The sequence below is a fragment of the Epinephelus fuscoguttatus genome, linkage group LG23, assembly GCF_011397635.1.
Source record: "Epinephelus fuscoguttatus linkage group LG23, E.fuscoguttatus.final_Chr_v1".
NCBI lineage: Eukaryota > Metazoa > Chordata > Actinopteri > Perciformes > Serranidae > Epinephelus > Epinephelus fuscoguttatus.
In genome coordinates this window covers 565020-579761 of record NC_064774.1, presented here as the reverse complement: position 1 = coordinate 579761, position 14742 = coordinate 565020, and the positions used below count along the sequence as shown (strand labels likewise).

Below are 14742 nucleotides of genomic sequence, written 5' to 3'. Positions count from 1 at the left end.
GTGCCCAGGGACCCATTGTCTTATAATCCGTCCAAAGCTCTTGTGATGGTATTAAGAAACAGAGCTACAAGGAATCATCAGGTGGCTGCTTTTTGAATCAAAAAACACAACCTCTGCTGACCTTGAGTTAAGATATTTTTATAGCAAGCTGAAGTCACGAAGAACACACCTTTTTGAGTTCAGCCAAGTGCGTGTCCCTGCAAACACATGTCTGCTCCAAGTCCATCTTTTCCTTTTGTAACAACCTTTGCAGCTCCTCCAACTTACCCTGAGGACAGCCCAAATATCCCACTGCATCAGCACACTGCCACCTCAGGAAACTCTATACAACAATGATTGTAATCAAGCAGCAGCCAGTGAGGAAGCCCAAATTACCTGCAGGTCTGGAATTTTGGGTTGGGCTGAGTTTGGGTTGAAATCAAACAGTGTGTTTTGCTGATCATCTTGATCTCTGCTCTGCCTGTAAATGAGATACTGTTTGATAAAGAGAGGCAGAGAAATAATTCTCATACCTCTATATTCTGCTGTGGTTCCTCGCGATCCTCCTTTGAATCTTCATTAGAAAAATCCAGGTGTTTGGTGACAGTCATCAAAGGAGGACTCCTGTGGAGCTGTTGACCAGTTGGGGTAAAATTCCTCAAATGTCTCTCAGAGTTAAACAAAAGCTGCAACACAGAGCTTTAATACAAATCTCCTGCTGCTTCTTTCCTCCACACTCCCTTTCGTTCACACAGGTGGAGTGGCTGTGCTTTTAAAAATCCCTAAATGGTTGTTTTCAACTGTGGGCCAAAACCAGCGTCCTCCTTTTGACCACTAGATGGCGACAGATCCCTTTAAAACACAGGTAAGACTTGTTTTTACTTTAGATAACATATTGCTCATGTTATATTCTCCCTTCACATTCAACATCCTTTAAATCCTTTTTCTTTTTGCAAAATAAAAGCCACAATTTTCCAAAACATTAAACCCCCCACCTTGTAAGTTTTGAACAGGTGAAAATGAATAATGAGCCTTTATTATTTTCATGGGGTATATACCACACTATTACCAGTACTTCTACTACTGCTACACTGCTGCTACTAAAAGTGGTGTAAGGTAGTTAACAGTGCACAATATTGTGGGCGACTGCAGCGAGATCAGCGATTCGATCCCCGGCCCCGTGCGTAAGTGGTTACTGAGTAGCAGGTGGCACCATGTATGGTAGCCACGGCCACCAGTTTGTGACTGTGTGTGTGAATGGTTGAATGTGACATATAGAATAAAACCACTTTCAGTGGTCTGATGACGAGGCAAGTCCATTTGCCACACACAGGCGACCACAAACACCACTGGCAACTGCTTATAAAAAAGCACAAGGACTTTAATTCAGGGAGCTTTGCCAGATTTTCCTCCTGTTCAGCCCTCTCTTGTCCTTTTTTACTGCTGCTTTTATGTTACAAAGGCATGACTGCTTAGTGGACTTGTAGATTTGCTCAGCTTGTCAGTCTTGACAGATTTTGCACCTAAACTAGAAACTGTAAATTGTATCAACTTGTCACATGACCAAAAAGAGACTTGACACTAGGCAACATCAACATACATGTTACTCAACAATCATCATTGCATGCCTGTACATGACAAATGTATGAAAGAAATAAGAAATTATTCATTTAATTGAATCATTTTTAAATACATATAGTTTATTCATGGTTTTTCGGGTTCATGTAGAATCAGCATATCATTTTGTTGTAGATTGCTACTGATTGTTTTACAAAAAGGAAAGAAAAGAAAAAAAGAAAATTATGACAGAGATGTGTTGGCATGTTTCAGGTCAAATAGCCTGTAGCATATGGCACCATTTTTAATGTAATGGAATTTTTTTTTTCTTTAGAAACACAGCTGTAGTACAGAAGCGGAAATCTGAATCATTTGCAAGGTCCCCCCACCCCACAGGCTCCAGTGCAACCGCACTACCTGTGCTGTCTATATTTAAACCCCTGGCTGCTGCCACTTTTACAATAAGGAGGGAGGAATTATTTCTTTTTAAAAATCATGAAGACTTCCTCCTGCGCTGCGTTTCTGAACCCGTAAAATCCTCTGAATTTAGAGAGGGGACACAGAGGAGACAAAAAATGGCATGAGAGCCAGACAGAAAAAAATGCTGTTTGTATGAAAATTGAAAATTGAAAATTGTAAATGTGTATCTGGATCTGAGTTCCTGGCTGGTTCTGCTCCTCCACAGTCCTCTCCCTCTGCTTCTGTTTCCATCTGTTCAGTGTGTCTTTGATGAAGCTGCGAGGACTGAGGTTTCTCTTTATCATCTTCACTCTTCACAGGGACAGGAGTGAATGTGAACTTGATGATATCATCCTCCTCCAGCCCTTGAAGCTGCTCTCCCACCTGACTGATCCAGAGTTCCTCCTGTTCCTCTCTGAATGGTTTCTACCCTATATGAGATCTCATGTGTCTCGTCAGATGTCCCCTTCGACGAAATCTTACCCCACACTCAGAGCAACTAAATGGGTTCTCTCCTTTATGTCATCTCATGTGTCTCTTCAGATCTCCATTGCAACCTAATCTTTTCCCACACTCAGAGCGACTAAATGGTTTCTACCCTATATGAGATCTCATGTGTTTCGTCAGATGTGCCCTCTGACGAAATCTTTTCCCACACTCGGAGCAGCTAAATGGTTTTTCACCTGTGTGAAATCTCATGTGCTTCTTCATATCGCCGCTGTGACCAAATCTTTTCCCACACTCAGAGCAGCTTAATGGTTTTTCACCTGTATGAGATCTCATGTGTGCCTTCAGATCATGATTTCGGCAAAAATTTTTCCCACACTCAGAGCAGATAAATGGTTTCCCTCCTATATGAGATCTCATGTGTACCTTCAGAAATCCACTGCGACCAAATCTTTTCCCACACTCAGAGCAACTAAATGGTTTCTCTCCTGTATGCAATCTCATGTGTCTGCTCAGATCTTCATTGCGACCGAATCTTTTCCCACACTCAGAGCAACTAAATGGTTTCTCTCCAGTATGAGATCTCATGTGTCTGTTCAGATTTCCACTGCGACCAAATCTTTTCCCACAATCAGAGCAACTAAATGGTTTCTCTCCAGTATGAGATCTCATGTGAATCCTCAGATGTCCCATCTGACCAAATCTTTTCCCACACTCAGAGCAGTCAAATGGTTTCTCTCCTGTATGACATCTCATGTGTATCTTCAAAGCTCCACTTTCACTAAATCGTTTCCCACACTCAGAGCACTTAAATGGCTTCTCTCCAGTATGACATCTCATGTGTACCTTCAAAACTCCACTTTGACTAAATCTTTTCCCACACTCAAAGCACTTAAATGGTTTCTCTCCTGTATGCAATCTCATGTGTCTGCTCAGATCTCCATTGCGACTGAATCTTTTCCCACACTCAGAGCAGCTAAATGGGTTCTCGCAAACAATCGAATCACTCACAGGGACTTCATCATTTTTCAGACAGTTTAAACCTGACTGAGGTTCTCTGGTCTCTGTCCAATCATCACTGTCATCAGTCTCAGGTTGTAAATGTGTATCTGGATCTGAGTTCCTGGCTGGTTCTGCTCCTCCACAGTCCTCTCCCTCTGCTTCTGTTTCCATCTGTTCAGTGTGTCTTTGATGAAGCTGTGAGGACTGAGGTTTCTCTTCATCATCTTCACTCTTCACAGGGACAGGAGTGGATGTGAACTTGGTGATATCATCCTCCTCCAGCCCTTGAAGCTGCTCTCCCTCCTGACTGATCCAGAGTTCCTCCTGTTCCTCTTTAATGTGTGGAGGCTCTGGGTCCTCCTGGTCCACACTGGAGCTCCACTCCTGCTGCTCAGGGGGAACCTCTTCTTTAACCACCAACAGCTGCTGGACGTCTGCAGGAAACAGGAAACACACACACCAAACACAAACACACACACACACACACACACACACACACACACACACACACACACACACACACACACACACACACACACACACACACACAGCAGTCATGAACATGTGCTGTTACTCTTGTCATGTCTGGAGGCTACAGTGTGGCTCTTTATTTGCTCAGGCTAAAGTGAATTATGTGAGAATGATTGTCCATGGGATGCGAGAGTTTGCCGCAAATCATGTTTGATTACTGGCAGCCTGAGTAAATAAAATGCTGGTGTTGTGTCAATGAGTTTGCCCATCAAAATCTGTTTCCCCCTAACCACAACCCTGCCCAAACGGCGAATGGTAGGGATGTTCCTGTCCACTCAACAAAAATTATAACGAGGACTAGTCAACTAGTCTGAAAAAGGGAAAACACTCAGAAAACAGCCAAAATTTAGCACAATTTATTGTTAAGTATTTGAAACATTGTCCCAAAAAATATTATGTGCATCAAGAGCCCTTTGAAGCCTTTAATCACAATCTTCAACAACCATGGCGGATTTTAAATGCCGCTGAAGTACAAGACACTTTGCGTTGTGCGCTATGAATGTGAACATAACAGCAGCTCAGTCAAAAGTTAACCAATAAAATAAAAAATAAATAAACTGCCTTTGAAATGTGGGGCATAGAACATAAATGACATAAATGATAGCAATTCACTTTGAAGTTAATAAAACAAGATTTAAATTATAATTAAATTTCAGCTGAAATGAGAGGCCTTTTGCTCCGTGCAGTATGAATGTAAACCTGCACACTATCTGACAACTTACTACTCAAAAAAGATTAATTGCTGCTGAATTCATTTTCTACATCAAAGTACTGCCAAGCTGTGCTAGTTTGGCAAGGACATCGCCCTTATTTCCCACAGTGCAGTTTTAAAACTCCAGTCTGCTTGAGCATTACCCGGGGAGGGGAACTGCTGTCTGACGGCTCTGTAGCACCCACTAGTGGCGGGAGGCTGCATGACATTTAAGAGGCCTTCTACATGAATAAAACACTAATTGGTTTACCCACTAATATTTCTGGTGCCAACTAGCAAGGGAGAGGACATTTAATTGTTTAAACGTGCAATCGCGCATCCATTCTGTTTCAACTAAAGCTGTGCTCATACCACTAAGATACTGCAGAAAGCTCTACGGCTCAAAATTTTGCATTCTAGAAATGAAAGATGCATCATCACAACCAGCTGCTGTTACTGATGTCTAAAAAATTTTGAATTCATGAGAAATTTCATGTTGAATATTGTCAAGTTTTGGAGGAAATTTGTGACTGCTTGAGAGTTTTTCCTTATCCGCTATGAGGGTCCAAGGACATAGGGATTTCATATTCTATAAAGCCCTCTGAGGCAAATTGTGATTTGTGATATTGGGCATCATAAATATTGATTGATTTACCTAGCTGTGATTTTAAGGGGCTGAATATGTGATCCTTCTAAAGAGGCACAGTGTCTGAACATTACAATTCTGTGTTTGTATGTCTTTCCACAAATGCAATTGCAGGATTTGGCCACAAGAGAGCTAAACAATAGAGATTAACCTGTATCTGATGATTGTCTCTCCCAATGACTAAGACAACACTTTCACATCAATTCACTGAAGAAAGGTCAAAAGAGATGCCAGATTAAGGAAAATCATCACACAAGTTTTGTCCCCATTTCAAAATAGGGTAAAAAAAAAAACCACACAGATAAACACAGAATACATATGTGGAAATCAGATATATTGGATCCTAATCACAGGAAGCAAACATGATACCTGTGCCCCACATGAATTTAGAAATCCCACTAGATTGTTACAGAGCATGTTTGTCCGTATTAAATATCCAAACAAGAAAAAACAACCAATGCATGAAAGCTGGGGGGAATAACAGCAAACAGCACCAGAGAAGGCAACAACATCGGAGAAACGAACAACACCGGGGCCCTTTTTCACAAAGCAGACTCAACAAACTCTGAGCCTAATTCCGATCTCTGAGTTGATTGAGCCTGAGCTGAGAAACTGTGTTTTCGGTTCCAGAACAGCTGATCGTAATTAGCTCGATCAACTCTGAGTATGTTCAGACTGAGGGAAGCGTGTTCACAGCGAGCACCAAAAGACACCATCAGTGGAGTGCAGATAACATGATTTTCAGTGACAGAAAGCGGAGTTAAAAGCACAACCGCTTATTTCATCCCAACTGAATCATAGATTTTAAAGACTGTGAATGAAGACTTCAAACATATCTTCAAACAAGGAGAAAAAAACCTTCATGCTGCAGCTCAACAGCGTGAGGTGGGATGGGAAAGGACGGCAGAGCGTGTTCATAGATAAGTGACGTTATGCGTTAATGTGTGTAATATACAGAAAATATATAAACATTTTTATATCTTAACAGTGTTCATATATTTCAATATGATTTGCTGTATCCTCTTATGCAGCTGTAATCTGATGGGGCCCAAACACACTGGGCACAAACTAAAAATCAAAACACAAAAATTTTGTACAGACTGGTAAATATTTTGCTTCTACTTATGTCATTCTGTCAATATTAGGCTGAGGTTAATTGAATCGCTGTGAAATGACTTATTCACGTAATCTCCTTTATTCTCAGATGGAGCTATGATGGGATGTTGAGTCCCATAAATGAGCAAGTTACACCGTGGAATCTTTGAATATATGAATAGTATTCATAAAGCATTGCATAATGTATCCACATAGATTCATTTCTAATTAAACTGTAATTAAACCTGCAGTTCTGTGGGATTCCTCTTTGATGATCCTTTCTGATTTATGCCCAGGGAAAACCACAAAAACAGGCAAAATTATTTTCAGAGCCTGAGTCACTTTTCTTACAGCTCGAAAAAAATGTTGCCTTGCTGATAAGTTCAGTGTCTCTGATGTTATGAGGAAGACTGACGCTGCCGAAGAATCAAAGGGCACTGCATAAAATTTGCTCTGATGGAAATGTAAATCCACATTGTGTAATATTGGATATATCTGGGTGGAACAGATTGTTAAAGGGATAGTGCACCCAAAAATGAAAATTCAGCCATTAGCCAACTTTTTATGTCGGGGCTTCAGGACAGTTGGATCACTACAGACGAGCAGTATGGAGATATTTTGTGGTTTCAATTATGTGTTTTTGAACGTTTGAATCTGGTGCACCCAGCCTGCATTAGGTGGAGTTGTGTTGCTACCCACTCTCCCCTTGGATCTCCGCTAGGGATGTGAGGACTCTAAAACTTCACCTGAGCCTCCCTCAGCATATGGGTGAGTAGATAATGGCTGAATTTTCATTTTTGGGTGCACTATCCCTTTAAGATAAATGATAGAGTGTGAGGTGAAACTGTGTCTTTCATATAGACATTATGCCATGTCCTTACGCAACAGAATAAATTGTGCCTCAATGTCCACGACTTTTGTGGTGGTATTCAATACACTGCATCATTTTGAAAGGTTGGTAACAGGAAGTAGTTCGAGCGGAAGCTCTGTGTCTTGTGTTGTCGGATGTGCAGACGCTTGATGAATAATAATGTGGTTCAGCATTAAAGCAGCTCGACGTTACCCTCAATATCTGTTGCAGGAAGTTCTTATTGCTCATCACGAAAACTTTATTCACAAAAGGACACGCCATGTCTCTCCTTCCTGCCACACGCTCAGCGGGCGATCAGCCTCAGGCTGAGATGAAACAAACCTGCGAACCAGCAGGTTTGTTCCACCGAGTATGTTACCATAGTAACTGACTCAGGGTTATGCTGAACTGCCTTTGTGAAACAGAAAAGTTTCCTTCATCTCAGGCTGATCATACTCAGAGTTTTCACTGATCCCGCTTTCTGAAATAGGGCCCAGAGAAGCTAACGACACCAGAGAAGCTAACGCGGCATATGAACATCGACAGACTATTTATCGAACAAACCTGTAGTTATTATTAATAATGAACTTGTAATGTTTGATGAACAAACCTGCTCTGTGTAACCGAAGCTGAGGGTTGAAAACAGCGTCCAGTAGTTTCCGTTGTCGCTCGTTCTCCTCTTTTGATCGACAAAGTTCCTCCTCGTACTCTGCTATCGTTCTTTCAACCAGCCCAAATATCTCTTCAGCAGCCGCAGTTAGTCGCTGCTTCACCAACGCTCTCAGCATTCGGACTTTAGACATGTTCACACTTTAAAAACACAACAAAGACACTCTGCTAACACACGTTTCCAACAGACGCCATCTTGCTCAAACAGTGTGACGTTAGCGACAGTAAAGAAGACAGCTTCCGGGGTAAATGAGTTAATGGGCTTCAAAATAAAAGTCCAGAAGTGTTCCTGGAATTTCCGACTGTCCTTTAGAAACACAAGCAGATACACTGAACAAAAATATAAACGCAACACTTTAGTTTTTGCTCCCATTTTTCATGAGCTGAACTCAAAGATCTAAAACATTTTCTACGTACACAAAAGACCATTTCCCTCAAATATTGTTCACAAATCTGTTTAAATCTGTGTTAGTGAGCACTTCTCCTTTGCCGAGATAATCCATCCCGCCTCACAGGTGTGGCATATCAAGATGCTGATTAGACAGCATGAATATTGCACAGGTGTGCCTTAGGCTGGCCACAATAAAAGGCCACTCTGAAATGTTCAGTTTTATCACACAGCACAATGCCACAGATGTCGCAAGTTTTGAAGGAGTGTGTAGTTGGCATGCTGACTGCAGGAATGTTCATTTCTCTACCATAAGCCGTCTCCAAAGACGTTTCAGACACTTTGTCAGTACGTCCAACCGGCCTCACAACCACAGACCACGTGTAACCACACCAGCCCAGGACCTCCACATCCAGCATGTTCACCTCCAACATCATCTGAGACCAGCCACCCGGACAGCTGCTGCAACAATCGGTTTGCATAACCAAAGAATTTCTGCACAAACTCTCAGAAACCGTCTCAGGGAAGCTCATCTGCATGCTCGTCGTCCTATCGGGGTCTCGACCTGACTGCAGTTCATCGTCGTAACCGACTTGAGTGGGAAAATGCTCACATTCGATGGCATCTGACACATTGGAGAGGTGTTCTCTTCACAGATGAATCCCGGTTTTCACTGTTCAGGGCAGATGGGAGACAGTGTGTGTGGCGTCGTGTGGGTGAGTGGTTTGCTGATGTCAACATTGTGGATCGAGTGGCTCATGGTGGCGGTGGGGTTATGGTATGGGCAGGTGTATGTTATGGACAATGAACACAGGTGCATTTTATTGATGGCATTTTGAATGCACAGAGGTACCGTGATGAGATCCTGAGGCCCATTGTTGTACCATTCATCCACGACCATCACCTCATGTTGCAGCATGATAATGCACGGCCCCATGCTGCAAGGATCTGTACACAATTCCTGGAAGCTCAAAACATCCCAGTTCTTGCATGGCCAGCATACTCACCGGACATGTCACCCACTGAGCATGTTTGGGATGCTCTGGATCGGCGTATACGACAGCGTGTTCCAGTTCCTGCCAATATCCAGCAACTTCGCACAGCCATTGAAGAGAAGTGGACCAACATTCCACAGGCCAAAATCAACAACCTGATCAACTCTATGCGAAGGAGATGTGTTGCACTGCGTGAGGCAAATGGTGGTCACACCAGATACTGACTGGTTTTCTGACCCCCCCAGACCCCCCCAATAAAGCAAAACTGCACATTTCACACCTGTGCAATATTCATGCTGTGTAATCAGCATCTTGATACGCCACACCTCTGAGGTGGGATGGATTATCTCGGCAAAGGAGAAGTGCTCACGAACACAGATTTAGGCAGATTTGTAAACAATATTTGTGAGAAATGGTCTTTTGTGTATGTTTTAGATCTTTGAGTTCAGCTCATGAAAAATGGGAGCAACAACAAAAGTGTTGCGTTTATATTTTTGTTCAGTGTAGATAAATGAATGAAAGACACTCTTTAGAGAATGATATTCATTGAACTTAAAAGTTTATTCTTGAACTTGGAAAGAAAAGCTACAAAACATTTCACAAAACAAGGTCCAAATAAGTTGTTTAATAAACCAGCAAACATTGTGAATGACTCAATTTAAAGTTGCTTAGGAGGTGCTTCTTATGTCAAACTATAAACCTGACCTGACTGCATGGATGAAATCATTAATATCCTAGAGGACCCTTTACATACAGCATGTGAGCAAAGAGAAAGAGGCACAACATAACATCTTGATATTCTGTGCATGTGCACTTTCATTTATTATAATATAGGCTGAAGTGTTAATAAAACCTAACTGATGAGGAAATACATATTACTTGTTTTCTTGCTCATTTGATATAAAGAACTGTTTCGAGTCATCAATAACAACCAGGATTGGAATTCTAAAGGTGAAACAATACCCAACTCTGAATGCTGTTTGCTCACAGCAGAAGAATGACATTCTTACCCTGGTGTTCTCATTTCATACATGTCCAGAGCCTTTTCAACCCTCTGTTGCTCCAGAGTTCAATCTAAACCAGCAATTTTTCTGCCACTGTTGTTGAAAAAACACATATATGACCTTTGTCATGTGGCTGCCTTTGAACTCTTTTCCCGCAACACAGAGTGGCTGAAGAGTTTCTCCTCTTTGGGGATTCTCATGTGTCTCACAGCGTGGTCAATGCGTATGAAATATTTTTTACAACATGCTCAGCTAAAAGGTTTATCTCCTAAACTAAACCTCACGACCGTTGACCTTGAAGGGAAAGAGATTTTTTGGAAAACAATGCTATTTTGAGGCAATATAAAATGCTAGTAAGAATGCCTGTAGCAGACACACACTTGAACATTCAGATGAATTATTGCCATGGATGGATTACTGGACAGGCCTACAGGGGCCGGCTGCCTTAATCTTAAAAATTGTTCTAGAATATCGACACACATATCAACCAGGAAGAGACTCACAATGATGACAGAGAAACAAAAAAAAAAAAAAAAAGACCAAAAAGAAAAACAAGACGACGACAAAAAAACTACAGACAATAGTCTAAATCAACTTTATCATCAATAAGCAATTGCACAGTAGAATGAAATTACGTTTCTGTGAACACTGCAGTCTGTTGATTGGTCAATAGCAGATGGTCACTCTGCTCAGGGCTGAGTTGTGGCTGGTTTTGTGGAGCTGTTGACCAGTTGGGGTAAAATTCCCCAAATGTCTCTCAGAGTTAAACAAAAGCTGCAACACAGAGCTTTAATACAAATCTCCTGCTGCTTCTTTCCTCCACACTCCCTTTCGTTCACACAGGTGGAGTGGCTGTGCTTTTAAAAATAACTAAATGATTGTTTTCACCTGTGGGTCAAAATCAGCTTCCTCCTTTTGACCACTAGATAGCGACAGATCCCTTTAAAACACAGGTAAGGCTTGTTTTTACTTTAGATAACATATTGCTCATGTTATATTCTCCCTTCACATTCAACATCCTTTAAATCCTTTTTCTTTTTACAAAACAAAAGCCACTATTTCTCAAAAAATTAACCCCCCCCCCACCTTTTATGTTTTTAACAGGTGGAAATGAATAATGAGCCTTTATTATTTTCATGGGGTATATACCACATCATTACCAGTACTTCTACTACTGCTACTAAAAGTGGTGTAAGGTAGTTAACAGTGCACAATATTGTGGGCGACTGTAGCGAGATCAGCGATTCGATCCCCGGCCCCTCAAGTCCACACTTCAGATGGCTGTTCCATCAGTGTGCGTAAATAGTTACTGAGTAGCAGGTGGCACCATGTATGGTAGCCACGGCCACCAGTTTGTGACTGTGTGTGTGAATGGGTGAATGTGACATATAGAATAAAACCACTTTCAGTGGTCTGAAGACAAGGCAAGTCCATTTACCACACACAGGTGACCACAAACACCACTGGCAACTGCTTATAAAAAAGCTGAAGGACTTTGATTCAGGGAGCTTCACCAGATTTTTCTCCTGTTCAGCCCACTCTTGTCCTTTTTTAATGCTGCTTTTATCTTACAAAGGCATGACTGCTTAGTGGACTTGTAGATGTGTTCAGCTTGTCAGTCTTGACAGATTTTGCACCTAAACTAGAAACTGTAAATTGTATCAACTTGTCACATGACCAAAAAGAGACTTGACACTAGGCAACATCAACATACATGTTACTCAACAATCATCATTGCATGCCTGTACATGACAAATGTATGAAAGAAATAAGAAATTATTCATTTAATTGAATCATTTTTAAATACATATAGTTTATTCATGGCTTTTCGGGTTCATGTAGAATCAGCATATCATTTTGTTGTAGATTGACTATTGACTACTGACTATTTTACAAAAAGGAAAGAAAAGAAAAAAAAAAACTATGACAGAGATGTGTTGGCATGTTTCAGGTCAAATAGCCTGTAGCATATGGCACCATTTTTAATGTAATGGGATTTTATTTTCTTTAGAAACACAGCTGTAGTTCCGAAGCAGAAATCTGAATCATTTGCAAGGTCCTCCCACCCCACAGGCTCCAGTGCAACCGCACTACCAGTACTGTCTATATTTACACCCCTGGCTGCTGCCGTTTTTACAATAGGGAGGGAGGAATTATTTCTTTTTAAAAATCATGAGGACTTCCACCTGCGCTGCGTTCCTGAACCCGTAAAATCCTCTGAATTTAGAGAGGGGACACAGAGGAGACCAAAAATGGCATGAGAGCCAGGTAGAAAAAAATTGCTGTTTCTGTCAAAGGAGTCTGGTGACTGGACGGGGGCAGCAGCAAACCTATCTTCACCACATGAAAGAAAAGGATCACCAGTGTAAAGAACACTTTGTTAAGAGTATTTTCAACACCTCACCTTGCTGTCAGTCCCTTACAATGGTAAAATTATGCAGTTACATGATGCTCTCCTAAAAGCAACCAGATTCCACTGAAAGAATCAGTAATTTTACCTCACAGAACACAGTTCTCTAGTCTGTTTCTCCAAACTGGGAGTGTAAAGCTGATAACACAATTCCAAATGAAGGCTGAGTCGAAGGTCGCTCAGCGGCGTCCCCTCTGATGTGCCTGTCCGCATCAGCCCACGGCCCAGCCCTTGACTGCACAGTGCTGCTGCACATAAGATGAAAGAAGGAAAGATGGCAGAAACTATGCAGAGGAGCTGTGGACTGTAAAAACTGAGCATCTCTGACAGACAAATCTTTTTACCCCCACACTGAGTAACTTAATTGTTTTTGGTTAGTATTGAGAGTCACATGACTGACTGACAGAGGTTCTCTGGTCTCCTTCCAACCATTATCACTGTCATTAGACGCAGGTTTAGAAGAGTCTTCCGTCTTATCATCAGTCTCAGATTGAAAATGTGTATCTGGCTGATTCTGGTCCTCCACAGTCCTCTCTGATAACTTCTGGTTACATCAGATGATGATGTTGACCAAATCTATTCTCACATTCGGAGCAACTAAATGGTTTCTCCCCTGTATGAGATCTCATGTGTACCCTCAGAACTCCACTTTGACTAAAGCATTTCCCATACTAAGAGCAATTAAATGATTTCTCTCCTGTATGAGACCTCATGTGTTTGTTCAGATTTCCACTGCAACCAAATCTTTTCCCACACTCAGGGCAACTAAATGGTTTCTCTCCTGTATGAGATCTCATGTGTCTCTTCAGATCTCCATTGCGACCAAATCTTTTCCCACACTCAGAGCAACTAAATGGTTTCTCTCCAGTATGAGATCTCATGTGAGTCCTCAGATGTCCCTTCTGACCAAATCTTTTCCCACACTCAGAGCAGTCAAATGGTTTCTCTCCTGTATGACATCTCATGTGTATCTTCACAACTCCACTTTGACTAAATCTTTTCCCACACTCAGAGCAACTAAATGGTTTTTCACCTGTATGCGATCTCATGTGTGCCCTCAGAACTCCACTTAGACTAAATCTTTTCCCACACTCAGAGCAACTAAATGGTTTCTCTCCAGTATGAGATCTCATGTGAGTCCTCAGATGTCCCTTCTGACCAAATCTTTTCCCACACTCAGAGCAGTCAAATGGTTTCACTCCTGTATGACATCTCATGTGTATCTTCACAACTCCACTTTGACTAAATCTTTTCCCACACTCAGAGCAACTAAATGGTTTCTCTCCTGTATGTGATCTCATGTGTTTGTTCAGATCTCCATTTGTACCGAATCTTTTCCCACACTCGGAGCAGCTAAATGGGGTCTCACAAATAATGAAATCACTCACAGGGACTTCATCATTTTTCAGACAGTTTAAACCTGACTGAAGTTCTCTGGTCTCCGTCCAATCATCACTGTCATCAGTCTCTGGTTGTAAATGTGTATCTGGATCTGAGTTCCTGGCTGGTTCTGCTCCTCCACAGTCCTCTCCCTCTGCTTCTGTTTCCATCTGTTCAGTGTGTCTTTGATGAAGCTGTGAGGACTGAGGTTTCTCTTCATCATCTTCACTCTTCACAGGGACAGGAGTGGATGTGAACTTGGTGATATCATCCTCCTCCAGCCCTTGAAGCTGCTCTCCCTCCTGACTGATCCAGAGTTCCTCCTGTTCCTCTTTAATGTGTGGAGGCTCTGGGTCCTCCTGGTCCACACTGGAGCTCTGCTCCTGCTGCTCAGGGGGAACCTCTTCTTTAACCACCAACAGCTGCTGGACATCTGCAGGAAACAGTAAACACACACGCACGCACGCACGCACGCACGCACGCACGCACGCACGCACGCACGCACGCACGCACGCACACACACACACACACAGCAGTCATGAACATGTACTGTTATTCTTGTCATGTCTGGAGGCTACAGTGTGGCTCTTTATTTGCTCAGGCTAAAGTGAATTATGTGAGAATGATTGTCCATGGGAT

General features: G+C 42.0%; 3 protein-coding genes, 1 long non-coding RNA gene and 1 pseudogene across 4 annotated transcripts in view; 1 reads left to right on the top strand and 4 right to left on the bottom strand.

Annotated features, from left to right (window-relative positions):
- LOC125884150 (gastrula zinc finger protein XlCGF57.1-like) overlaps positions 1-14742 on the bottom strand; it is a 561995-nt gene that overhangs the window by 421284 nt on the left and 125969 nt on the right. The window lies entirely within an intron of this gene.
- The window catches only part of LOC125884166 (gastrula zinc finger protein XlCGF57.1-like), a 78232-nt pseudogene that overhangs the window by 12651 nt on the left and 50839 nt on the right, over positions 1-14742 (bottom strand).
- The window catches only part of LOC125884162 (zinc finger protein 3 homolog), a 123178-nt gene that overhangs the window by 74437 nt on the left and 33999 nt on the right, over positions 1-14742 (bottom strand). The window contains exon 2 of the mRNA XM_049568986.1: positions 3486-3878. Coding sequence (XP_049424943.1) covers positions 3486-3878 — 393 coding nt within the window. The remainder of the gene's footprint in view (positions 1-3485; positions 3879-14742) is intronic.
- LOC125883632 (gastrula zinc finger protein XlCGF17.1-like) lies at positions 1310-3477 on the bottom strand (the record flags this gene model as incomplete). The annotated part of the gene is made up of 1 exon (XM_049568069.1): positions 1310-3477. A coding segment is annotated over one exon (888 nt), but the record flags the coding sequence as incomplete, so codon positions are not given.
- Positions 3502-14742, top strand: part of LOC125884194 (uncharacterized) — a 54013-nt gene continuing 42772 nt past the window's right edge. Inside the window, exon 1 of the long non-coding RNA XR_007448668.1 lies at positions 3502-3536. This is a non-coding gene — a long non-coding RNA (uncharacterized LOC125884194). The remainder of the gene's footprint in view (positions 3537-14742) is intronic.